The sequence below is a fragment of the Maylandia zebra genome, linkage group LG16 (genome assembly GCF_041146795.1).
Source record: "Maylandia zebra isolate NMK-2024a linkage group LG16, Mzebra_GT3a, whole genome shotgun sequence".
Classification (NCBI taxonomy): domain Eukaryota; kingdom Metazoa; phylum Chordata; class Actinopteri; order Cichliformes; family Cichlidae; genus Maylandia; species Maylandia zebra.
In genome coordinates, this window is record NC_135182.1 from 33,653,227 (window position 1) to 33,680,213 (window position 26,987).

A 26,987-nucleotide genomic window follows, 5' to 3' on the forward strand; every position below is an offset into this window, starting at 1 on the left:
GTTAGAGTGAGAGTGTTCAGAGAGGTCTTTCTACCTTTATTCAGCCAGTTGTTCATTGGTATTGGTACATTCTAACATTTCATCGTGAGCGTGTTTTCTTTCTGTCATAAAATCTGTAGTGAACTGAGGTGAACTAGTTGTTAAGTTGGTGTTGTGCATGGACACACGGGGAATAGTCAGTCATTCACTACGTTGTGTATTTTGGGACCAGATCCAGCGGTAAGGCAGCACTTTTATCAAGCGCACGTTGGCAGTACGATTGATTAAAGATGTCTGATAGCGGGAGAAAATGGAGCGCCCAGATGAGACTAGAACCAGCTCTTGGCAATAGTGGGAAGGAAAACTCCCTTTTAGCAGGAAGAAACATTCTCCAAAACAAGGCTCGGGAGGGGCAAGCATCTGCTGCCATGTAAAGAGAAGTCAAGGGAAGTAGTCAAGGTTTATAGTTCTGGACAGATGCAGATATTTCAGTTTAGACCAAAGTAGTAAGAGAATGGCAAGGCAAATTTATTTGTATGGCACAATTCAACAACAAGGTGATTCAAAGTGCTTTACAGAGACATTAGAAACAAAAACAAATAAAAAGCATGATTTAAAATTGATTAAAACAAACAAACTAACTAAACACACATATTTCACACCTGTTCGCGCGATCTGAACCCTTATCGTAAGGGGAGCTACCAGTCCTTCTGTGGACGAGCTACTTTCTATTTTAAATTCCCTGAATTTAAAATACTCTCTAGACCCAGTTGGCACATTTTCAAACCATGGAGTATATTTACTTGGTTTACGGCACAATAACACCTAATGAAATTGAAAGGAAACAAACTATCCTAAATGGCTGTGTGTGTAGTTTTCTGTCAGTATACAAAATAGACCATGAGATAGATTTAAGGTCCTACTGCATCACCTTACAATGAACATGTTCTTAAACCTGTGTGCAAAACTCAGCTTGTGTTTCCATGGGATTGTATTTTCTCCTCCTTGCCACAGACAAAGCATGATCTTACTCAACCCACCCCCTCCTCCACATCCCCACATTTGCTTCAGTCAAACGATTTATGTCTAATTACCGGGTATAAGCTCTCCACTTCCTCTGAAAGGCTTCATATTAGAAACCAAATCTTATAATTAACCCATCCTTTCACATGAAAGTAATGGCAATGCTCTGCCTTGTCAGAGGCCCATGTTGACAGTTCTGTGATCTCAGCACAGCCCTTCCGAACACTGCCTCTCTAAATATGCCAGGCGTTTAGGGAAAGATGAGCTGGCTAATGGACTGCTTACTAGTGGAATGGAGTGAAGAGATTGACCTTGAAGGTTTTTGTTTAGTTAAGTTGTCTGAACAGAGAAAATCTCCTCCGAGTAGGAAAGTAAAGGAATATGATCCACATACGCTTTCATATGTGCCTAAATGTCTGTTTAGTTTAGATTAATTACACATTCTATACAGCTGCTGACTTATGGGGCAGAAAAATGAAGCCACCTTGCATGTGCCAAAAACTGCAGTTCCTAAAATGTCCACTTGAGGCTAAACCTTGTTAATATCCATAAACAAGGATATTAACAAGTTTGCAACCGTACTCAACAAAAGAAAAAACAAGTTACTTGCTGATTTTTCACTTTCTGCAAACCAACATGGAGGATGGTGCAGCCGTTAACATTGTTGCCCTGCACTGTCACAGTAAGACGATTCTGGGTTTGAACCTTCTGATCACCGCGCCAGGGTTGTGTTTGCAGTTTGCACGTCATCCTGTCCTTCCTCCCACAGTCCAGAGATATACATGCTAGCTTAAACGGTGATTCTAAATTAGCTGTAGGCACGGATGCAAGCAGGTAAAGCACTTAATGCATGGGGTAAAGTGGTGTACAATTGCCTCACTAATTTAGTAGGTTAATATGAATTGGGAACCTTTATTATATAAAAGCCAAAGTTTCCATCTCAGTAAATTGTATTAAGAATTAAAGTGTGTATTATTAGAGGTGGTGCTACTTTGAGTGGTGTTTTAGCCACAGATCTACACCCTTTCAAACATGTTTATGCTGTTTGTGCCATTTTCAAGCATTTATAGTACAATTATAATTATCTGACAATTAATTATGACTTGATGTGTCGATATTTTGGACTAACAGTCTGTCTGTGTTCTACGTTTGGTGAGCAATACTCTCCTATTTTGTACGAATTAGCAGACGTCTGTCTCTGAGTGTAGACTCGTACCGTCTATGTGCTGCATGCTGCTAACCAAGCTTGCTTGAATTAACTGATATTTTGGCACGCTACCCTCTTGTCTAAATATAGCCTTGTCTGGCTTAGAAAAACCAACATGGAAATGGCCATAAAGATAAAGTTTAGACTTCAGAAAAGCAACTTTTATAGGCTGTGCATATTTTATGTTTCTGAAGTAATGTTTTAAATTTCATTCAGAATTTAATCATAAATGTGTCTATGGTTTTTTGTTTGTCCCCCATGTCTTCTTTGACAGGTGGACCAATCTGAGTGAAACATGAACTTCATCATAAATACACTGACTATTCTATTTTTTTGAAAGAAAAAAAATCGATTTATTATTTAAAAAATTATGTTCATTTATCATCCCTCTGCAAATGCGACTTTACTTTCTTTTGCGTGAATGAGTTTTTTGGGTCATGTTCACCGTACGTAGCTTGTATTTAACTCAACGGTCACAAACGTGTATCTGACTGTGACAGAATTTTATTTGACTCATAACTAAACATGGAATGAAGAGTTTGAAAGAACACCACAGTTGATCTAAACCGATGAACACCGGCATAAATTTTGGCTATTTTTACACCAGTTTAACTTTTCTGCTTCTTGATTTATTGTCATCCTCTAAATTTTGGTGGTTTTTTTTCTTGTTTTTTTTAACCTCATTCGTTCCTGTTTACATACACAAATGTGATTGGCAGCACAGCATGTGAGATGAGTCCCAAGTTATTTACATTTTTATGAGGTGATTTCTCGAGTTCTAAACAACACTTGTGTGAAAGTTGGCTCTCCTTCAGTTTGTTTCCATTGCTAACTGATCTAGGGGAGTTTCAGGAGTGGATTAGTGTTGCTGAAGGAGCTTGTTGACATCAGATGGCATGGGAACTATGAATCCACACACAAGGCTCAGTGAAGGAGCTCAAGCAATCCTGCACCAGGCACGTAGAGAGAGGGGGGAAAAACAAATAAACTAAGCCTAAAGTAAGTATCTCCACAGTTGGCTTGTTCCCATAGACATTTGGTAGAGGAAGAAGATGGATACAAGGACATTCTGGTTGTCAGTGATAGACTTGGTTAAAAAATTCCCAGTAATTCCCAACAATCCGAGTGGCTTTAATATAAGCTATTGAGATATCAAACTGATAATTTGATTATTAAAAGTTTATCAAATAAACTGGACAAATTATATCATTAAACATTTTTAAAACCAACTGTGATCAGTCACACCCTCTACATGCTGCAGAACAATCCAAAGATAAGCCAGTTATGACCCATCTGTGTTATCTTAGATACAAAAGAATGAAGTTACTTGTGTATCAAGACGTGAAGTTCAAGTGTAGTGCGTTATTTGGTGCTCGTGCAATCAGAACACTCAATGAAAGAAACATACAGTGTAAGTATGAGCCCAGTATGAATATTAATAATTGTAATGACAGTGCAATTCACTCAGCATCAGACTGGTCTGTAATCCTATAGTAAACTCTTCTAAAACCCAAGTGAGTCACTATTATTACAGATAATCCCCTAGTCTGGTTTTGTGTGACATGCTGGTGAATGCAGAAGTAAACTACACACACACACACACACACACACACACACACACACACACACACACCATTCTGTTTACAAACTGATTGCATTTCAGCTATTATCTTAGTTGAACAGAAAACAGCACAAAGCAGATGGCTGCTGTGTATAATGTTACAAGATTGCTTTTATCTTATTTATGTTGTGCTGCATGAATGCTGTCAGCAGACTGTCATCAGCAGAATGTATGTCCCAGTATGCACTCGTGCTTAAGCAGATCAGGTTATTACACAGAGATCCACGATGCAGATATTCTAGTTTAGAACTCGAGCACAACAGGAGAATCTTGTTGCTTTTAAGCGGTTTCCACACGTGGAGTCTGGACAATGTCAGGAGGATCAGGTTGGGAAATTGTCCTGATTTGCCCCTTTTCTTACCTGTAGCATCAACAGTAGGTAGTCCACATGAGATGTGTTTTTCTGACAGTTAATGCCGTGTTTTGTTAAGTGGAGGGTTAGCAGGAGTTCAGACTCATTGTAACCTGCTACATTAATAGACTTTGTATCATAGAGCTCCCTGGATAAAGGATATTCAATGTTGAGTCCAGATGATTGGAGTCAATGTCCCACATAGATGTCTTCATGTCCTCCACGTGATCTCTAGAAGAAGCCAGGACTGTAATAAAACTATTACAGTTAAACAAGCTGTGAAGAAAGATTTGTAATAAAAATGAAAACTAACTGAAATTATTTTGTGAACTTGGAAAATTAAAGTATTTTAGTATTTGTTAGTTTGGTAAAAATGTTAATTCAGTTTGCCTGAAGAGGTATTGATGGACAAATTTATTCAGACTTTGGGTCAGCTGCTTTCAAAAAGTTCTCTGTTTTTATTCTAATACTTGAACTTCATTTCCTCACAATAAGTCCAATTTATTTTGTTTTCAGGAATAGGGTAAAGTATCAGGGAATCTAATCTGGCAAACATGGAAAGAATGAGATTAAAGATTTTGTTGAGGAAAAGCTAAGAAAAGCTCTTGGGTTTTCAAACTGCTGTATGTTCGTGCACAATAACAAGTGCTGCAGTTCAATTCATTATCACCAAATGTTCTCCCTTAAATACCTCAGGACGTCACACTAGAACTGTGCTGACAGCATGGTTTCATGGGGAACTGTTGTTGCACCTGGCTGCATGCACCTTACCGAATGGTCCACTTAGAGCTTGGACACTTTGGACTCTTAAACTGTTGATTGGTGTTTTGTGAAGCTAGGGAATCAGGTTAGTTTGACATAGAAATTAATGTTTGGGCTCTGTGCATGGCAGAAAACGCAGATCTGCACATGCAAGTGTTCAGAATGTCACTTACAGTGAACGTCTCATAAATATCAACTCCATTTAAAAAAAACAAAAATGAAAAAAACAAATCCACAAGTGGAGATCAGCCAAATTTAAATCAGCTGTGTTTTTTGATTTTTAAAAGCAGAGCAACAGGATTTTATGATTGCAGGCAGTCCAGAATGAATTTACATAATTACTGTTGGATGAATGGACTGTAAATTTTCCCTAAAGAGGACTTTAAGCAGAATCAAAAATCTAAACCTTCTCACAGGCTGGGGCCAAACGAACACTTCACATGGACTTTATATAAGAGTGTTTGAACACACCAGTCCAGTATTTATTGGTTCTCATGTCTTTGAAGTCTACAGATTTTTTGCACTCTGCTTGAAATATCTGAACTTTTTGAGTTTGTTAAGATATACTTATTTAGCAATCGCCAACATACACAATAACAGTGCATTAGCACAGGAGAGCCAAATACTTGAACTGGGGTTACCTTGCTCATCTCTGCTTGCTATTCAAACAAGCAGAGAAACCCCACCCTTCCCCCTAAACCTCTCTAGCACCCAAGTCCAGGAGGTTTGCCAAAAGCAGCCTAACACTAAACATTCACAGCACCGGGGAAGAGAAAGCAAACTCTGGGAAGGTACAGGATTGACGTCAGAGAGAGCCACATGTAAGAAATTCCTTCCTAATTACTGGGAATGCACAGGCTTTTTGTATAAAAATGTTCCAGTTCATATTCATGTTTTAAAACTTGTCTCTTTGTTTTGTCTTTTCGGTGTTGTGTTAGTTCTCTCTGGTAGTATACATTAGCCAGCCCTAAAAATGAACTACCTCCTTGTTGATTCCCCCTTTATTTTTTTTCCCTGCACTGTGGTTGCACTTAATTATTCTCTCCTTCAAACTGCTTTATTTCTTATGCTCCTCTTCCTTCCTTCCTTTCTTCACATATTTTTGCTAAAGCCCGACAGAGTTGAGGCGGGGCAAAAAGTGGAACACGATGTGTCTCTAAAATCGATTTCCTTTTCAGGGTCCTTGATAGAGTTATACTATAGTGCTTTAGTTTAAAGAGGAAGGAGATGGGCTGAGTGGCGAGAGTTGATTTAGGAGAAAGGAGTTTGATGGCGAGGTGCGAGTAGGTTTCACACACTCACAGGGAGGATTTGTGCTGAAAATGGAGACTGTAGGAAGCTCGGGGATTTATGGAGGATCGCATATCGACTGGAGGATGACTTTGAAGCTTCTTCTTTCTCCCCCAGGAAGCATTTTATTAGTAGGGGAGAGCTACTGATCAGACACATTTTGGTGGACGATATATGTTGGAGCCAAAATGAATGTTAGGGACTTTCCTTTCCTTACAGGCTCCATATTTGGTTTCAGTTTCGGTGTTTTATCTTAGAACAATTTGTGAAAATGGACAGATTATTTGTTTTTAATAGTCAACATCAGCCCAATAATACAGCAGGCTTGTATATTTCTTTGCATCCAGTGTGATCATGTGACATCTGTGAGCTGTAGTCTCAGGGCTGCTTAATGTTTTGGGCATGACACACACACACACACACACACACACACACACACACACACACACACACACACACACACACACAATTCCTGAAGGATGTGTAGTGTGTCACCCTAACCCCTGACCCTGCCTTATAACTCTACGCTGTTGCCAACAGCACCTGAGGCTATGGGACAGTGGGATCACTCGCTCCGTCCCTGTGTGCCTTACTGCTCTTCCTTTCACCATCTCACTCTCCTTTCCCTTCTAAAGCCTTTCTTAAATTGTGGTTTTATTGCTTTTATGATGAAAGTGTTAAAAGGATTTGTTGGTGGATATGAAAGTTGATAATATTGTTAATTTTGGTTTAACTTGCCCTCAAATGGAACTACAACGTAAATGAATTTAAATGATTTTAATCAAATTACATTTAGCAGATAACCCCCCCCCCCCCCCCCCCCCCCCGTTAGCATCTCTTTGGTTCATTCTGGATTGGGTTTCAAATGTTTTGTACAAAGTTTGTGGTTGTTTGATTTATTAAGGCGTAATGACTTAATTAAATTTCACCGTGATTAACAATAAATGATCACATCACCAAGGTTGCTCATCCGACCGAGCCTTCTAGACTCCTTTTTTGCTCATTATATTGTTTTTAGCAGTCATTTTATAATTGAGTTTGACTTGCGCTCATCAACAGTTGAGAGGCATCTGGAGGTCTGATTAATATAGTAATTTACAATATGTGAGAAGCATCAAAGTTCGGATCATTAAACCCAGATGTGAGAATGTGTGTTTTACGCCATAGCTATGAAATAAGCACAAATACCCTCTGAAAGCCTGAGCTGTAACCTGACGTGCACGGCCCTGTAAGTGGAACACATCACAACCTGCTGATTGGCCTGTTGAGTACAATTCATTCCTCATGTGCATTTCCGGATACATTTGTGCCACAGTTCTTTAATTTATCACTGAGAGAACAACAATCATAGCCTCAGTATGATGAATAATAGTCAAAGCATCAATGTAAGGACTCAGAAATGTCAGCAAATTCCTGGAGGAAACTGTTGGAATGGACTTGAGGGAATGTGCAAACATAAAAACTGACCGCAACAAAGAGCAGGCAGTCGGGAAGGAAAGAAGTCCTAGCGTTGATTTGTTTGTCTCGACTGACACTGTACATAAAACACTGCGACATGACCACGCAGTAATTAACACATAATTCACCAGCACAAACATTAATGTTGGCAACAGCGTCAGCCTCTTGTGCTGGTTACGTCGTAGGCTCTACAAAGATTCCCCACAGAGGTCTAAATGAGGCCTAAGGTCTTAGTTTCTAACTGTGACCTGAGATTGTAGTGCTGAGACAAATAAAAATCATTCAAAGTCTAATGTGAATGCAGTATCTGTGATACCACATTAGGTAAAAACTGCAGCAGGGTAGAATTTTGGCTGTCCAGATGTCCTGGATGTTTCCAGGTTCAGTAGCTTGTGGGTTATTATAGGCCTAAAAATGTAAATGATGATACAGGATAGGGCGGAAAAAATCCCCTCCAGCTTTTTAACCAGCGTTAAACATCGGGTTTCTTTTAAGTTTACCTATTAACATAATGTAAAGAGAATCAGGGGCATGCTATTGCCTTTCACTATATCTACATATGTAAACGCACAGCCTATAGAGAGACTAATAACAGGTCTCAGCAGCATACACACAAAATCAACAGGAGTCAACATGACTTTACATGCTGAGAATCACACCCATATTCCCGGCATCAACACACACAGTGAATACAGTTCTTGTAAAAACAAACTCTGATACACAAAAGGTGCAATTAACTCCAGCGGTTTACAGCCTGCTGGTGTAGCTAGCTTGTCATGACGGGTCTCTGTTCGTCTCACTCTTTTGTCTTCATCATGGTGGCTTCAGTCCTGCATTTTAAACTGGTGGTGCCTGCATTCAGCGTAGGAGAACTTATCAACCCTCTATTGTCCTTATCGTAAGAAAAAGTCATTTGTCTCTTTCACAATAGAATGGTATGACAAATGAGTTGAGGTTAGAGGGTAAACATGGTACTGTGTAGAGTTGTGATGAAACCTTGGGATTTCTCTCAGTGTTACATCCTTTGGATTTCCTGCTCTTAGTCCTTTGTGGCTCTCAAGGCTAATAAAGCACAAACGTGTTTTGAAGTCAAGTTTAATTGCCACAAAGCTGGTTATAACATTTTAGACAAATATCAGCGAGGTACGGCAGATACCGCGGTTAAAATAGTTTGCCTTCTTTCTTGTTGGTGCAGCTTGGAGCACACATGGTAATGACGCAACATCTCTAAAGTTAGAAATATCCTGTCTCAGAGTGACGCTGAAAAGCTAATTCATACATTTATTACTTCTTGGCTGGACTCCTGTAATTCAATATTATCAGAGTGTGCTTAAAAACTCCCTGCAAAACTTTCAGCTGATCCAAAATGCTGCAGCAAGAGTCCTGACAGGGACTAGAAAGAGAGAGCAGATTTCTCCTGTTTTGGCTTCCCTTCATTGGCTTCCTGTTAAATCCAGAGTTGAATTCAAAATCCTGCTCCTCACATACAAGGTCTTAAATAATCAGGCCCCATCTTATCTTAATGACCTTGTAGTACCATATCACCCTATTAAAGCACTTTGCTCTCGCTCTGCAGGCCTACTTGTTGTTCCTAGAGTATTTAAAAGTAGAATGGGAGGCGGAGCCTTCAGTTTTCAGTGGAACCAGCTTCCAGTTTGGATTCAGGAGACAGACACTATCTCTACTTTCAAGATTAGGCTTCAAACTTTCCTTTTTGCTAAAGCATATAGTTAGGGCTGGACCAGGTGACCCTGAATCCTCCCTTAGTTATGCTGCAATAGACGTAGGCTGCTGGGAGATTCCCATGATGCACTGAGGTTTTCTTTTCCAGTCACCTTTCTCACTCATGTGTTAATAGACCTCTCTGCGTTGAACCGTACTTAAATCTCTGGTTTTCTTCAACAGCGTCTTTTGTCTCATCTTCCCCTCCTTACTCCAACTGGTCGAGGCAGATGGCCGCCCCTTGTCTGTGGGTCTATGTTACAATATAAAGCACCTCGAGGTGACCGTTGTTGTGATTTGGCGCAGTATAAATAAAATAGAATTGAAGTGAATGACATAGCCTCCCTGATGATAGCACACTATAACAGCAGTATATATATATTCATTTTCAATGTTTACATTTTTTTTAGTTAAAGTGGATATTTTATACGCTTCCTTATTTCTTTATTTTCTGTCAGACAGAGGAGGATAAAATTATTTCAAAAATTATCTTCAAGTTTACACACAGTGTAAATATTTCAGCAGAGGTTTGAGCTGTCACTGTTAAAGCATCATGCCCAAAACAGAAAAAAGAAATGTTGATGTTCACAAAGCAGGAGGTGAATATACAAAATTATCACAGAGTTTCCAAAGTGGATAGAACTGGAGTGAGGAGTATAATCGGGACATTCAAAGAGGGCCATTCAGCACAGAAGGAGGAAGTGAAGGTTTCAAAGATCGACTCTGCTAGAAATGTTTAAAGACCCCACAAGGACTCCTAAGACACTCAGGAAAGACTTAGCCAAGTTGTAGATTGTAGAAATTTTAGCCTCAAAGAAGACAATCACATCAGAATCAAAATCCTGCACGGGGACGGACTGTGATGCCACAGACCAAGACAAGCTTATAGTCTGGCTTGATGTCTTCTGCAGGAGAGACACATCAAGTTGAAAACTACAACAATTTGTTGCTGTGTGTAAAATTATCATTCATATTAAATATGAATAAGCACTCTGGGAAAAATCTGTCAGAAACAATCTTGGGGTCTGTATGATGTCAGCGAGAGAGGAAAGCCTTAATAAGGTAAACTCGGGAGCAGCTCGGACTGCAAAGCTCACAGAAGCCCCACCTAGTTTAGATTTTCTGCTCGTGAGGAGCAGCAAACCAGCAAAACAACACTTAAAGTTTCAGATAGTGAATGGACTGAGCACAGTATAATGCAGAGTATAAGATGAATTCAGACTATTTGAAGTGTAACTGCTTTAATGAAAGAAAAACATGTATTAACACTTGTGTCTGTGGGACTGTATTAACTTCTTTTTACTTAAAATTCAGCAGAAATGATCTGTTTTGTTGGAGTCCACACTCTTTCCTCCACACCTGTATATTTTACAATCTTGTGGACTCTGCCGAGTGCTGTGCACATGTTGTAATGCTCTTACAAACACAAAGGTCCTTCTCTCTTCCCAGTGACCCCTTCAATCCTGGACAGATGTCACTCTCTCTCTTTTTTTAAATTCCTTTAAATGCCTTTCTCGAACATGCGCACAATCTGCTGTCTCTCAGTGGACTTACTTCATGTTGCCTGCATGCTGCCAGCCCACATGGACTCTGTTTGTGGATAGTTGGTGTGTGTGTGAGTGAGACACAGTAAGAGTGGTAGATTGGATCAGACCGTTTGACCTAAAATCCGAATTGTTACTTTTTTAGCTACAAATATCCTGTCGAGGATATCTGGATGCTCACGCGTGCTCCTGGTTAAATGTGTACACAGCCCTTGTTTCACTGAGTCTTTGTGATGAGTTGCACCTAAAATGTAATGAGAAACATGGGCCCGAGTGTCACCGATGCTCTTTGTCATTGTTGATGGCACAAAAACGTGTAGTAATTAACCTCTTTTCCAGGAGCATCTTTACAGAAAAGCAGGCCTCGCACACATACGCAGATCACTTCTTTCTGTGTTTTCAGCTGTGACGCTGCTGCATTTTACCACAAATCTGTTTTCCTGTTAATGAATTTGAGAAGGTGGCTTTGTTTCTGTGGAGGTTTTAAGACAGTTGCAATGAAAATAGGAGTATATAGTACATCATATTGAAACTATATAAGTTTTTTAAAAAATATATTAGGACAAGCATTTGGCTATTCCTCTCTGCAAAAACTGCTTCTTAATTAAAGCAGCGTACTTGGACAAAACAATGATGAAAATAAGCTTTTTTAACTATTTATTGTATATAAATATCAGAAGCTCTGTTATTCTTCTGTTTAACAAGTAAATATACTTTGGCCTTAGAAACTAGTATTTAAGTCTTAACGTGATTGTAGTACATACACATAAATGCATATTGTGTGTACTATAAATACCTAAATTATGTTTTTTAATAGCAGCCAAGCCACACAAATGTATGTGTACACAAACAGTACACACATGTGAGTGCAGTCAGACAAATGTAAAAAGGCTCAGCAGTAAAAATAAAGTCAAAGTCTGTGGTTTGTCTCGTAGGTTTAAAATGCCCAGAGGAAGGGCTGAGTAGTTGGTAAACATGGCCACAACACCAACAAGTGGTTTGCAGCATTGCAGTGGTGAGAAGTTTTTCATGGGTTTAGCCTGCACATAGATGGATTCAACAGGCAATACAAGGATTTGCTGTTCTGTGCATTGCTAATTATTAAAGCATGAATGAATAATGTAGAGGTCAGTCTCTAGAAAGTTCCAGTAGGTTTGATTAGAATCTGTCAGAGGGGCACCATCTCAGAGTTAGCTGAAACTCTATCAGGCATGCTCTGTAATTGATCTGTTATTATATACAAAAGTCTGCATCAGTGTGAGTGATTAATCTGTGCGACTTTAATTTATAGACTGTGATTGTTGGAACTGTTGAACTTTTATTAGAATATGATATATTTGTACACAATTTTTCTCTTTATCTTAGTTGATATAGTCTTCAGTGGTAATAATATCTTACTGAGGCTAAACCTCGGCAGACATGGGGTCAGGGAGAGACGCCCATCTACTGCGACCGGTTGGTGGTGATGGGACGGAGACGGGACAAAAGACACGCGGTGGAAGAGAGCCAGATATTAATAATAACTGATGACTGAATAAAGAGAGGTGTGAACACGTAGTGAGTGAAGACGAAACACCCAGTGCATCATGGGAGTCCCCCGGCAGCCTACGTCTATTGCAGCATAACTAAGGGAGGATTCAGGGTCACCTGGTCCAGCCCTAACTATATGCTTTAGCAAAAAGGAAAGTTTGAAGCCTAATCTTGAAAGTAGAGATAGTGTCTGTCTCCTGTATCCAAACTGGAAGCTGCTTCCACAGAAGAGGGGCCTGAAAACTGAAGGCTCTGCCTCCCATTCTACTTTTAAATACTCTAGGAACAACAAGTAGGCCTGCAGAGCGAGAGCAAAGTGCTCTAATGGGGAGATATGGTACTATATTAAGATAATATGGGGCCTGATTATTCAAGACCCTTTATGTGAGGAGCAGGATGTTTTTCCACACAGAAGTGGCTGATTCTACAGCTGGTGACTTCTTGTTAAGCTCAGGAGTCATGTTGGTTTGACCTGTCCTGTGACTCTTTAATTATACAGGTCATTTTAGACAGTATGAGCAAACAACGGATAAAACCCTTTAGCTGGAGACTGCTTCACATACACTATAAGCTAATCTCCTAAATAAAGCTGATGTCAAGGAAAGGGGGAAGAAAAGAAGCTTCCTTACCAAATACAGAAACTGCAAGTTTCCATGGAAAGTCATTTTTTCAGTCACATGATTGAGATCTCATTTTGGATTGAGTCTCCTCATATGTTGGCTTCCCAGCAGATTATCTTGCGGTTTAGAGTGGCGATGACAGGTTGGCGTTGCTGGCACCCTCTCGGACTGGCTCGGAGTTTGGTTGTAGCAGAAGGGCAGTTTTGGTGGAGCCTCGGCAGACAGAATGGCATAGTTGGCAGAGTAGAGGGTGGCAGGGCTCAGAATACACCAGACTGAGTTGTAGTGGACTAGACAGGTTGGCGTGTATGGTAATGGTGCAGAGAAGCGGCCCTGAACAAGGCAGGTTTGACACCTTCGGTCTAGCGGGAGGAAAGGTGTGCGCGAGATGGGTGTGTAAATGTCATCACATTGTCTTATGTGTTCTTATGAATGTTCATGTATTCTTTGTGCTTCTCTTATTACGCTGTGGAAGGGCTCTCCCCTTAGCTTAGTACACCGGGTGTGTATCCACTGAACCAGGCACTCCTGCTTCCTGTTGGCCTCGGAGCCAACTTGTCGTTCTGCCAGCCATCGGTAACTTGGCACTCCTCCTCTTCCTTTTCCATGTGGCGATCACGTATGTCTGTCCACAAGGAAGGCTGTTAGGCTTTTACAAAAGGAATATGACATAAGGAAAGAGAGCGAATCATTTTCCTGCCTGAGCTTACGGGCACACATGTATTTTTTAAATTTTATGTCAGATTTATTTTTACATACCGTATGTACTCTGTATTCCTACTTGTCTCTGAGGAGTATGGTCAGTCTTTGCTAGGAGGTATGCATATGGCAAAGGTCACAGGTCTGCACATTAAAATAATCCATTACATACACATAACACATATAACTTATGCACAGCATTAACACCCCGCAGGACATTACTTACTTTAATAACACTTTGTGCATTATGCTGCACAACAAGCACATCCTCTAAATACTGGTGACACAAAATGTGTCATAACAAAATAAATAATTAAGCCGTTTCGAGTGCTCCTCTTCCCATTTGTTCAGCAGCTGAGCCAGAGCTCGGACCACCGAATGAGCTGTGAGTGGTGGCGAACCTCTTTGCCTCGTCTCTCTTGAACTTTAGCTCTTTTCACCACCGTAAATGCAGATAATAGTTGTACTGTAGAGAGGACAACTGTTCAATAAAACTCTGACACAACTGATGTGTTATTTGGACAGTATGGATAAGTGCCCTCCTTAAAATGAATTAAAGGGCTTGGCAGGCAATTTTGCAGGTAGCACTTGGTATCTTCTCCAATGGACTCGATATAGGTACTCGATTGATTAATGCTGGCCTTTGGAGAAAGTAAATCAGGAGCAAAGTAGGACATATTGGACCTGGTTAGCTAGAACACTGGCTTTCCAATTTTTGTGTCTAAGGGACATCAGAGGTCAAGACAGAATTTGAAAGCATATCTATAATACACGGTCAGATGAAGGTGCTCTTTGAATGTGCGTATGCAGCATCTATCTAACACGACACCTAAAACATAGTTCTGTGTGCTTTGCTCGGCACATAAAATTAATCTCTTTTATCTTCTTGCTACCAATCAGTGCTTTAATGTAATGTAATGTTATGCAGGGCTAATAATCATGTATGCTTGATACAAAAGGAAAAACTGGACTTGCTAATGGCCTTTTAAACAATGAAAGCTATAAACCGATATAATGGTGATTCAGTCAGATTGCCGAGTTAAGATCTGAGGTTTATTGTCAGTCTGTTTGTTGATTATTTTGATTTACTGATAATTTCCTGATAACAGGAAATGCCCTCAAGTAGCCTGTTTTGTCATATCAACAATCCAACCTCAATTCATCGGTTGAGTTTATCCCCACATGTGTAATCCTGTGACTTGTCGATATGTTTTTATTTTATTTTTTTAATCATAATTGTAAGAAAATTAAACTTTGGCAACATCATTGCCGTCACACATTTTCCCAGAAACACCAGGTGTTTATCCTGTGCTTCGTGGATGTGCCTGTTCTAAGAAAATGAACAATATAATTTAACACGCAAAACCTAAATAAGAATGTAAAGAATGGGAGACGACTCAAATGAAGATTTAATTACTGCTGTTTTTTTTTGTTTGTTTTTTGTTCCAACCCATAATCTCATTAACAATACTAACCTTCCTCAAGTGTTCCTATGTCATGTTTACTTTGGGCTTTTATCAGTTTCTGCACAACACTATGTCATTTGTTGTGCTGGAAAATACATTAACAACAAGCACTGTGACTGCTTGTTGAGCCGAGATATTCAGGCTATTTAAGGGTAGTGCCATGAGTATTGCAAACACCAGGTTTAAAACAACACGTTCTCTCTTTCTGCCTATTTGTTTGTTCTGGTTCCCATGGAGACCTTCTCTCATCACTGCGTGTTATGGCAGAAAGCTCTTGACCCGTCTTCCCGCTCAGGCGTTAAGAGGTCATACCGGTCATAGTCGACAACCCAATGAAGCTGGTTGGTTTCCGCGAAATACATTTCCTCTGCACATGCAGATAATTACACACATTTCTGAGCCTTATATTTGTCTTCCTTTTTAAGTCACTTCCTCCAGTCACACATAAAAATCGACTTCTGTAAAACTGCTCTGACCAAGACACAATAAAAACTGAAGGTAAACAGCATTTGTGTTGCTGATCGTTGTGGCAGATAAAGAGTCATAAAATCTTGCAGCATAGATTTCCCCCCATTACGACACACTATACCAGGTAAAAGTAGACCTTAACTGTCATGCACAGCTCCCACTTTGTCTGCCGATCTTAAAGCACCACCCCATGACTTCTTTTTCAGGCTAAAATCAGGCTGTTATACACATCTCTGCATATATTAAAGAGAAAGTCATACACAGAGTTTCCATGAGGCCAAAGGCAAAGAGGTTAAAATGAGGTGGTGGAATTTAGCGTAACAGAGGGAAGATGTATAACAGCCCCTCACACGTTCAAATCTTCCTTTGTGTGTGTTTAAGTGTGGCCTGTCTCTTGCCCATCAAGCTCTGGTGTCATCTTTCTGCCATCTGCCACTGCCATCCTACTGACATGCGCGCACAAGCGCACACACACACACACACGTGTGCACACACAGCTTTCCTATAATACTCTGTCTATTCAAAGCTTCTCTTCTCTTTAGTTTTGTGTCTTTTCTTTTTCAATATGTTCTGTTAAACACACAAAGGAAGCCGGCGTTGCCCAGGAATTCAAGAAATGCATTTACTGTGTTTGTATGTGCGATATGAATATTTAATTCAGCCCTTCCCTTCATCATGTATTAGTCATAGGACAGTCTGCTTAGGCTCAAAATAGTGCCTAGCAACCCAGAAAAACAAAATCCATAGTAGTTGTGGGTATGTCATGTACTGCTGCTCGATCATGTGGCCACAGCACTTGGTCTCCTTTCACATTTTCCTTTTCTTCCACACTTTCTCTTTTCTTTCCGCATGTCTGTCTCCAATGATTCAAGAAAACGATGAACATTTTTTTGATGTTGTGATTTCCATTCACACTTACTATTTGCTTTTCAAATTTGCTAAGCATTGTTGATTTTATATCGTGTGTCAGTTTTCGTCGTTTTTTGCTCGTCTGGCACACATTTTTAATTCTGACAGCCTGCTGTGTTTGTGCTCGCACCCACTGAGTATAGACAAAGTTAGACATTTACTACATTCTAAGAGTTTGCTTCCCAAAAGTGGTGATAATTGCAGGATTACTGACCCCACCATGCATACCAGCTGCCAGTCTTAAAGATAAACTAATGTAGGCTGAACGAAGCTGAGTAGAAATATGGCAGCAAGCTTGTATTCAGCACAAGAGCTTGAATTCAAGACCACGGAGCGCCAGAGTGACAGTTTGTAAAAGCAAGCATAAACTGTTTGCCGTTTGACGGTGTCGCCCAAAAGCTGAAATTTCTTCATTGAGGTAACCTTGGAAACGCTCTAAAATGTATATTAGCTGCCTTCTTAAAATTCAGTCCAGCAGGCTAATTATAACTCTGTGTGTCCTGTACAGTCAGTAAGTGTTGGTGATCACATCCCTGTACTGAACTCATATAACTTAGTCATGAAATAAAACATAACACTGTTGTCACTTGATGCCAGTGTGACTGATATTGTGAATCACTTGCTAAACAAGGCTGCAGTACACAGAAGAAGAGCTCGAATATCTGTTGATAAATGTTGGAGGGCTGTTATGAATAATGGAAGATTAAATGTGATGTTTGCTTGATATAAGTTTATGTTTAACTTGCCTCTAACAACAGTGAACAAAAGGGTTTACAATTCACTACATACACTGACGTGAAAGCTGAGAGTCGGCACTGCTTCACTTTCACTATTTCATTTATAAGCCCAGCATACTAGAGCCCCACTCCCACACACTGTGAGAAAAATCCCCATACTTCTTGACCACACTGCTCTTGCTGCAACTACAGTACATGGTATAATCTTCTTTTTTCAAGGTCTTAGCACCTGATAGTAGGTCACAGTCTTAGGCCGTATGAGAAAATTTAAAAATGGATAATAAATACAGTTTAGAAATATATGTTAGCAGCAGTAAGAATGGGAATACAGGAAAAAAACCTGTGTTTTTTTAAAAAAGGGATATGTGTAAAATGTAAATAAACTATATGTAATGTGTGTGCGAAATTATCCAGGCTAAAGAGTGAAAAAAGATATTAAAGCTAAATGATATTAGAACTACATTAGTGTATATGGCATGAGTAACTCACACATCTGTGAAGGCACCTTTAATGCTTAATGATTTATATAAAGGTTGTGGAGAAATATACTGACACCCACGAATCTCTTTTCTGGGGAGGATTTTATTGTCTCATTCTACACCTGATACAGTACAAAAAGAAAGTTTCTGGGTGCAAAACGTACTCATTGAAAACTTCCTCAGTATGTCCTGAAACTATCAAGTAGAAGTAAATTAGAAACAAAGTAAGCTGTAAATTGTTGAGCAGCTGAAATTCAGACAAGAGTGGAGGTGCGGGGAAAGCTCTTTAAAAACCAGGAAATCTTCCTTTCAAATCTCAAATGTATTCATCGTCTCTCATGTGTTTTGAAAGCTGTTGCACAGATCCAGTCCTCAGTTTCAGCAGCTGTTGTCTTCCAATTAGTTTCCATGACTGAATCAGTTGCTAATTGTTTTATTATCACATGCAGCTAATAATTACACATGCACTCCATCATACAACAGGGGCCTGGCATGGAGGACGTGTAATGGACAAGGCTTAAGTCTAGTTCTGGACTTCCAGCTTTCTGTACTACATCATGCAGTTTGGACTCCTAAAAGAAGCCGGAAACATTGTTAAAATCTCCTGACATATTGATAAGTGCAGTCATAAGTACAGCAGGCCTTCTTTTGAGCAGATATCTGTAGCAATGAAGCCAGATTAAGAAAGCCTGAAGACTGATCCATTTAAGAAGAGACTTTGACATTGTGCTTGTGAATGCTTTTAAGTCATCTTCAGTACTTTTCTTCTCAGATTTCACTAATGCTAATTTCATAAGCATCCCAATATAAATATTAATACTCTCACTAATGAGGGCTTGCAAAGATGACTGAAATTAATCCTACTTAACTTAATCCAATCCTGCACAGTCCATGCCAAATTGAGAATTAATTTTGAATTCTATTTTAAAGTTAATTTTGTTGCCACATTAAAGACCATATTTAGCCCAACTTTTCCTTCTCTCCGACAGGTGGATTAACCAGCACGGAGAAGCCTCTGGAACTTATTAAACCAACGGCACACAACCATTTTGGTAGGGCTTATTTGTCTGTGTAACTGCATGTGTGTGAACTGTGTTTGGATCGGTGTTGATGGCTTGGATCAGTCTTGTCATTGTTTGGATTCACCGTATAAATTTTTATTACAGGTTTTTACAGGTTGGTCAGAAATGATACCCGGGTAGTCGATGACATTTAAACCAAGCTCTCAAATGGTAATAAGGGGCCAAAAAGTTTGCAGGGAAAATATCCCCAAAATTCATTACACCACCATCCAAACTGTTGGTTCCAGGGGGGGCTGGGTACCAGGGTACCAGGGGGGCTGGTTAGCCTCAGTTTCCTGTTCTTGGTTTACAGGAGAAGCACACGGTGTGGTATGTCTGTGAAGGTTCTCAGTCATGGTCATCGTAGTCTAAGGAGCTTGGAAAGAAAAGCGTCTGGACTTCTTTAAGTTGCTTGAAGATATTTCACCTCTCATTCGAGAAGCTTCTTCAGTTCTAGGGTCAAATGGTGGAGTCCTAGATTTAAGCCGTGTGGGAGTTTCCCCCCCCAAAGAGGGACAGTGGACCCCCCCCCCCCCCCCCCCCCCCCCCTGATGATCCTCTACCTAATCACATGAGCCAAGGTGTGAAAACGGGTGTAGGCCACAGTCAGCCAAGCCCCACCCTATCATGGGATTTTCTGAGGTCAGAAGGCCCAGGATATGAGCGGGCGTTAAGGCGTCTGGGAAGGAATCTCAAAACTGGATTATAGATGGCAGACAGTTTGTGCCGTAAACCACCGCCTCTGTTCAAAGAGGGTCGCTCATAGTGGACATACATAGCTTCTTCCATTCCTCTTTCAAAACCATCATGATGTGGTGTTCTGCTGCTACAGCGCATCTGCTTCAAGGTTAGACGTTTTGTGTGTTCAGAGATGCTCTTCTGCGTATCTTGGTTGTAACGAGTGGTTATTTGAGTTCGTGTTGCTTTCCTATTAGCTCGAAACAGTCTGGATAATCTCCTCTTATCTCAATGGGGCTTTTTCACCCAGAGAGCTGCTGCTAACTGGATCATTTCTCTGTGTTGGATCATCGTAGAAATGGTTATGTGGTGAAAATCCCAGCAGATCAGCAGTTTCTGAAACACTCAGACCAGCTTTTCTGGCACCAACAACCATGCCACGTTCAAAGTAAATTAAATCACTTTTCTCCTCTCTGTTCTGTTGCTCTGTTTGAACTTGAGCAGGTCATGTTGACAGTGTCTGCGTGTGCACATGCGCTGAGTTTCTGGCATGTGATTACCTGATTAGATACTTGGATAATGAGTATCTAAACCTGTTCAGTAATGAGCAGTTGAACAGGTTATCCAGTACAATTAATTCAGTGGTGTACATCTTACATGTGTTTACTGAGAGCTGAGCAATTGATCCAGTCTTGTCTTTGGGTGGTGTACACCACAGGTGATTACAGAACATTAATGCTCAGAGGTGATCAGGTTTCTCTTGCTTGCTAATATGTGGCTTAAGAGTACACCCTGTCAGTGTCTGATTATGAGGGAACTTATCATTTAGGCCCAGCCATGCAATCATTTCCACTAGCTGACGTTGCGTGTTGTTTTTAGTACATGACAATTTGCTATTCAGTGACAGACTCCGTTTAGAATTCGCTCTGCGTGTGTCACTTCATGTGCATTTACGTGAAAGTGCACGTGGCACAAGCAAATTTGGTTGGAACTTCATCTTCTTGTTGACTGGAACGTAGGATGATCGCGCCACATAAGCATGTCATCAACCCACAAGCGGTATGTTTGTCCCATGTGGCAGGACGAAATGCTGATGCAGCAGTGATGTCACAGATATGGGTGCCAAGGCTCGGAGCTGTAGTCTGCTAATAGTATGTTTCATTGCCTGCAGTGGTGACCCACGTAATGGCATAAACACACAGACAGACGCATGCACATAGACAATGGTGCAGAAGTTTTAGGCATTCGTGATCTTTAGATTGGTATCCATCCCGCAGTACTTTGAGGCGGAAAGCTTACTGGTGCCAAATACAAAGCACGAGAGTGATTGTAAAGGACTAACTTCAGTGACAAGAAGAACCATGAATCCTCCGGATTGTAAGGCCTCTGCTTTGATCTCACCAGCAATGAGTCAGTCCAGGAGACACGAAAACAACTCAACCGACTGCCTACATCCATGTATTTAATAAAACCCAAAACAACAAGTGGCTCTCAGAGGCTTTCAAGTTTCATTTTAGTTTTCATTTAAGTATAAAAAAATGTTAAAACCCCTGCTTTATGAATGAAATTGAAATAGTGTTTTTAGAGTTTCTTAGCAAAGCTGTAAATCTAGAAAGTTTTAGTCTTCCATAAAATTTGATGTCTGCAAGAAAGCTTTGGTGTAATTATGCGTTTATTGGAGCTTGGAGCATAATATAATGCATGTACAAAATTATACCCCATTAGACCAACACACTTTATCCCCTCCTGCTCTACTCCTCGGTTAACTTTGGGCTAGATGCCTGCCTTTGTTGAGCTGGTATCTATAATATGGAGAGAAATGAACTTAATGATATTGACATTTACAAGTCTTTAACTGACTCCCTAATGAGAGAGCGAAACAGAAAGAATATGAACGTGTGGGCGAGTGAGCAAACTGAAAGGGGAAGTAAATGTGAAACTTATTAATGTACTGCAAGTCTGAGATTTGTAGAAAGTGTTAGAGCTCCACTGTAGCCTGTGTTCTCTGCTAATAGTGACAAGCAGGGATTAACCTTTGACCCCTTTCTCATGTGGTGGATAGGACCAATGGGGGTTAAACCTGTATTATATACAAAATCGCATCACTGTGTAATGATACATTGACATTCACAAAAATGGAGAAGAGAAACTAACCCTGTGTCATATGAAAGAAGTGAAAGTAGTTTCTTAAAGGCACTATTTTTTTGTGTGTGGTATGACTCATGTTTGTCACCATATCAACAAAGAAGCAGTTAAAAAATAAATTGTTTGAATTTATTTCAAGGCTTTAGTCACTTCCTCCATACAAATTGCTATAAATTGAAATATCAATAAGACCTCACTGACACAAGCTTACAGACCAGTAAATGACCACCTGGTAACCTCCAGCTTCTAAGAAAAAATTTGGTTTTCCTGATTGGTTGGCAAGTGGTTGCAAAGAGAATGCTGCACCAAAAAACTGATTGCCTCGGACGCCTGCACTTCCTACAGAAGACGGAAGGCGCCCACGCACTTGCAAACCGAGTCGCAGTAAAACTGAAAAAGACATGACACATACTGGAAAGTGGGCACTTTAAAACTTTTTTTAAAAATGTGACTTACCTTTCCAAAGGTGAAACTTCAGAAGGTGGAAGATTTCCATTTCTAGTTTGGACTAGAGATGGACCGATCCGATATTACGTATCGGTATCGGTCCGATACTGACCTAAATTACTGGATCGGATATCGGAGAAAAATAAAAAATGTAATCCGATCCATTAAATATCACGAAAGCACCTCACAAAACTTGCAACACGCCGTAACTCACCTCAGAACGTTAGCACGTCGGAGCAGTATGCATCACGTGATAGAGCGGCTGTGGCATGCGGACCCGTCGGTGGTCTGGATAGCATGTGGAGCTTCACTAGCAACCCAGCATTTCATCTCCGACAAAGTTATCCCGAGAGAAGTAAAGCAAGTGTGTAAGTCCATCTCTGAATGTTTGTAAAGCATTCCTGCGTTAAGCTTAACAAGCGACTGCGTCTTCTTGCTGCTACTTCAATGATGAAACTGCTTAACGATCAGCTGATCGGCTTTTCTGTTGCGAGTCCGTGTCTCTAGTTTGCTTTTGGCCCACTTTGCACCAGAAAGAGGAAACCAGCGGCTGAACAACAGCAGCATGTTTAAGCTTGATCAGCTATTGTTAGAATTTATTTAATATTACTTTCTACTTGAGGATCTTTTTCTACGTAGCTGACGCTGGTAACTGTGCAGGGGCGGATCTAGCAAAGTTTAGCCAGGGGGGCCGATAGGGCATTAACAAGGAAAAGGGGGCACAAAGACATACTTTTCTTTCTTATTCTCATTTAAAATGTCGAGCTTTTAATAAATAATTATCTGACACCCAAAGTTTTAATTTGATGTAAAATGAATAGAAGTCAATTACTGTATATAGTAACTATTAAGTCTAATATATATACCCTAGTAAGCTATAGTACTTTTTCCTTTGGGAAGGTACCATCTGTGCAGTCTGCAATTTTGTTGAAGAAAGATGTTGAATCTATTTAATTATTCTTGAAAAATAATTGATTTCTGTGCATTTTTTTCACACTGCATCAAATTAAGGTTGATTACGTCGATTAAGCATCATGAGGTGGAGCGTGAGGGGTGGTTCCCTATTTTTTATTTATTTATTTTTGTTGTTGCTGGGAGTTGGAACCCTATTAGTTAGGTTGCTTAATATTTATGCTAAGTACTCTTTAAAATACCAGAATAGGGAGGATGGTGTAGGTTTAAGTTTATTAGATTGATCAGTATTGCTGAACTATGAAATATTTTTTTTTGCATACAGGTATAACAGAATAGCTTTAGTGTAGTTGTTGTTTTAAACTTGAGTATGAACTTATACAAAATGCAGCAAGATATTTAAAAAACAGTTTTGTTGATTAAAAAACATTATATCGGATTCATATCGGTATCGGCAGATATCCAAATTTATGATATCGGTATCGGTATCGGACATAAAAAAGTGGTATCGTGCCATCTCTAGTTTGGACCACAGTCTCCTGTTTCACAACTGTTAGACAAGTTAGTACCTTCCATACAAACTACATGTGACTATAGCAAATGCTCATTTCTTTCCTCTTGTGGTGGTTGTAAGGTGGTCTCCAACTGGTCTCTACGTCTGTGTGACTGGCTCCATAAATTACAATGTACATTACACTTTAAATGCTGAGAAGCTGTACACAAAATGTCCCACAGTGTATTTAGAGTGGAAAAAATATTTCTAGGGCATTATATTACATTACTTTCTCTTGTGATGATATTTCAGTTATATTACACCAATTCCCTGTGAGAAAGAGTTTGGCGATGGTAGGAAGGAAGATCTGTTGTCTAACAGGAAGAGACCTGGCAGAACCAGCATCAGGGAGAGGCATCCATCTGCTGGGCCGGTTGGTGGGTGAGATGAAAGGGGAGGCAGCACAGAGAGGACACGGTGCCTCTTTTGACTGTTTTTATTGAAATACACAGGTACTCATAGCAGATTCCATTGATAATTTGACTTGCAGGAGTCAGTACTTCATGGCTCTTCATTGGGGTGCTTATCAAGTCAATGAGGTTAAAGTGAAGGGAAGTAGCTGTAAAAAGGATAAACTAAATAAAAAGAAAATCAGAGATCCGATTAACTGAACTGCCACAAAATTGATGTTGAATAGTGTCGATAGTACGCACACTAACAACAAAGGGCAGTGAAAAATGCAGAATTCCTGCTTTTTTGCACTTTCAGAGGTTGGTTTTTTTTTTTCATTAAGACATTTGATGTATTGTAGATAATTTTCTTGCAGAGCATCGAGTATTGCAAAACTGCTGTCATGATACCATCATTGTGGGCAGCACACAGAAATAGTGTTTCATCACAGGTTGCAGCCACCCATACTGTGTATACCACGAAGGATCCGCCATAGATGGAAGATTAACCGGTTCTCTTCAAAGCTAGTACACTTGTATTTCTACAGTTAACTCGCTGGACTGAGATGCTGAATAAATTCACTTGAAAATGTGGAGACTGTTCCAACCCTAAGAATAACTAAATGTTTAAATGCCTGCCAAAAAAAGGACAACAGCATTTTATTGGAATAGGTACAGTACAATGGTCTATTAACACATTCATACGATGTGTTAGAATTAATTAAGTGGGTGCCAAGAGCAACAGTAACACTTCCTCTGTGTGTGTGTGTGTTTATTTGATTCTGCAAAGTCCATTTCAACACAGACCTTAATGAGATGCTAACAGCATCAGTGAGTGGTGCCGACCTTAAAGCCACAAGTCTGTGACTGTGCATTTTCTTTCTTTTTAAAGTTTCAGATCAAAATTTGAGTCAATCAGGCGACATGATGAATGCTACTGAAATTTAAAAATGAGGGAGATAATGAGGAAGACTCTGATAGAAACAGATTTGGGTGCATATTAATCAGGATGACTAAATTGCACCCAGGAGGAGGTACTGTAAGAGGAACAGAAGTCTGCACCTTCCAGAGTCACTTCCACACTTTGGATGTGAATGTAGGTTTGAGCAGCTGCTTCTATCAGTAAATGCACATGTGACATTAGACAAGGATGTGAAAATTACAGGCTAAACAAACGTGTATTAAGTGAGTTTTTTTGTGTGTGTGTTTGTGCTTAGTTTGGCTTATCTATCCATCCATCCCATCATATAGGCTAAACTGGGCTTTTTTTTTCCCCCCCTCGGTGAGCCAAAACAGCTTTCTCCCACTCTGCACAAATTAGCAGCAGCCCACGCTCCACTCACACATAACTGTCAGAGCACAGACGCTGCAGGGAGCGAGGAGGAGGGAGGGGAAGGTGAGAGAAGTGATGAGGAAGGAGGAGGAGAGAGGAAGACAAATTGAGAGAAGAGGATGGAAAATAGAAGAGTAAAGTGGGAGCAGAAGTGACAGATTATGTAGACCAGAAATGCTTTTGTAGCTCACAGAAGGACTTCGTTATGGCTCCTTTCATCATTGCCTGCCTGGCATGCACCGTCGTAATCGGCAAGAAATTTGACAGCAGTATTTCTTTTTTTCCTTTTCAGTTTTTTAGTCTTAAGGCTTTGTGCAGTGTCCATTTTCCGTCTGCACAGTGCTGATATTAGGGCTGAGCTGAATGAGAGGCTTTGAGCAAGCCTGCTAAGAACGAGGAGCTGTTCACACAGGAAGTGGCAGACCTGTTGGTCAGCTCCTGTTGTCTGGCTGAACTGCTTATCTTATCGTATCTTTATTTAGAGTTGTCAATAATCTATGAGCACTTAAGAACCTGAGAGCAGGTTAGTGGGAGGAGAAGAATAAATGCAATGAAAGGAGATGGTAAGAGGCAGGAGAACCGCAATTTGAGTAGAAGAGAGCCTGGATAAGTAGAAAAAGAGGAACGAGGAAAGGCACATTATGCAAATACCAGCAGCCTCATTACCATTTCAAAACTCTGGAAAGGAAATCAGAAAAAAAGTGGAGAGAAACATTTTTGGACTACACCAAATTCTTTCCCCCTCTGCATCTGCATCTCTCTGCACATGCACAGGATGCTCATTGGCATAATGCATTTCCTAGAATTAACCGCTGACAGCTAAATCGCTAACCTCAACCTTAACCCCGCAGAAATGTTCTCCCTTCAGTGATGCTGAACTCCAATAATTTAGTGCAAATTTGGAAATAACAGCAAAGCAAGGACAGAAGAGAGTGGAAACGCAGCCGAAATAGGGAAAGGGTTGGTGGTGAAAAGCCAGAGATGGAGAGCGAGGTGTGTTCCAGAGGACACCACTTGTGTAGGTCACCATGACCAGACACTTGTCTGCCAGCCAGACCCCTGCTGCCTCCCTCCCTACTCGCTGGAACAGAGAGTTTCGTGTATCTGCGCATGAGTGTATGCTTGACCTTAATCCTGACATTGTTGTTTTGTGTGTTGGTGTTAGCTCCCACTCTGTTAATGTAAAGGAACATGCTTTACGTCACAATGGGTCAGATTTGCTTGTGGTACAACCTCATTTCTTTCTTTCATTCTGCTCGTTAACTTCTCATTTCTCTTCCGTACGACATCCTGTCATCACATCCTTTCATGTTTTTTGCTTTTGTATGCTGAAGAACTCATTAGGAAAACAAACTTCCCCTCAGGAAAACCTTTGAAGTATCGCCACACATTATCATCACATTACCCTTTTCTTTTTTTTTTAATCACAATGAGTGTAAGCACTAAAACATACAATTTCAAGACTGAGTCATCCATTTAAACTGAGGACGTAGGTCACAGATAAATAAACGGAACATTATAACCTTGTGAATTTTTAGTCCTAGATCCCAGCAGTGTCACTTAGAGTCCACACCTTTTCCTAATTCCTAACCGAAGGCCACCT

General features: G+C 40.2%; 1 protein-coding gene across 5 annotated transcripts in view; it reads left to right on the forward strand.

Moving 5' to 3' along the window:
* The window catches only part of hdac4 (histone deacetylase 4), a 126,681-nt gene that overhangs the window by 37,978 nt on the left and 61,716 nt on the right, over positions 1-26,987 (forward strand). For 3 of the 5 annotated variants that reach the window (XM_076875357.1, XM_024805444.2, XM_004559217.3), the window contains exon 3: positions 18,856-18,918. The exons of the other annotated variants lie outside the window; for them this stretch is intronic. In XM_076875357.1, coding sequence (XP_076731472.1) covers positions 18,856-18,918 — 63 coding nt within the window. The remainder of the gene's footprint in view (positions 1-18,855; positions 18,919-26,987) is intronic. 5 annotated transcript variants of the gene reach the window in all.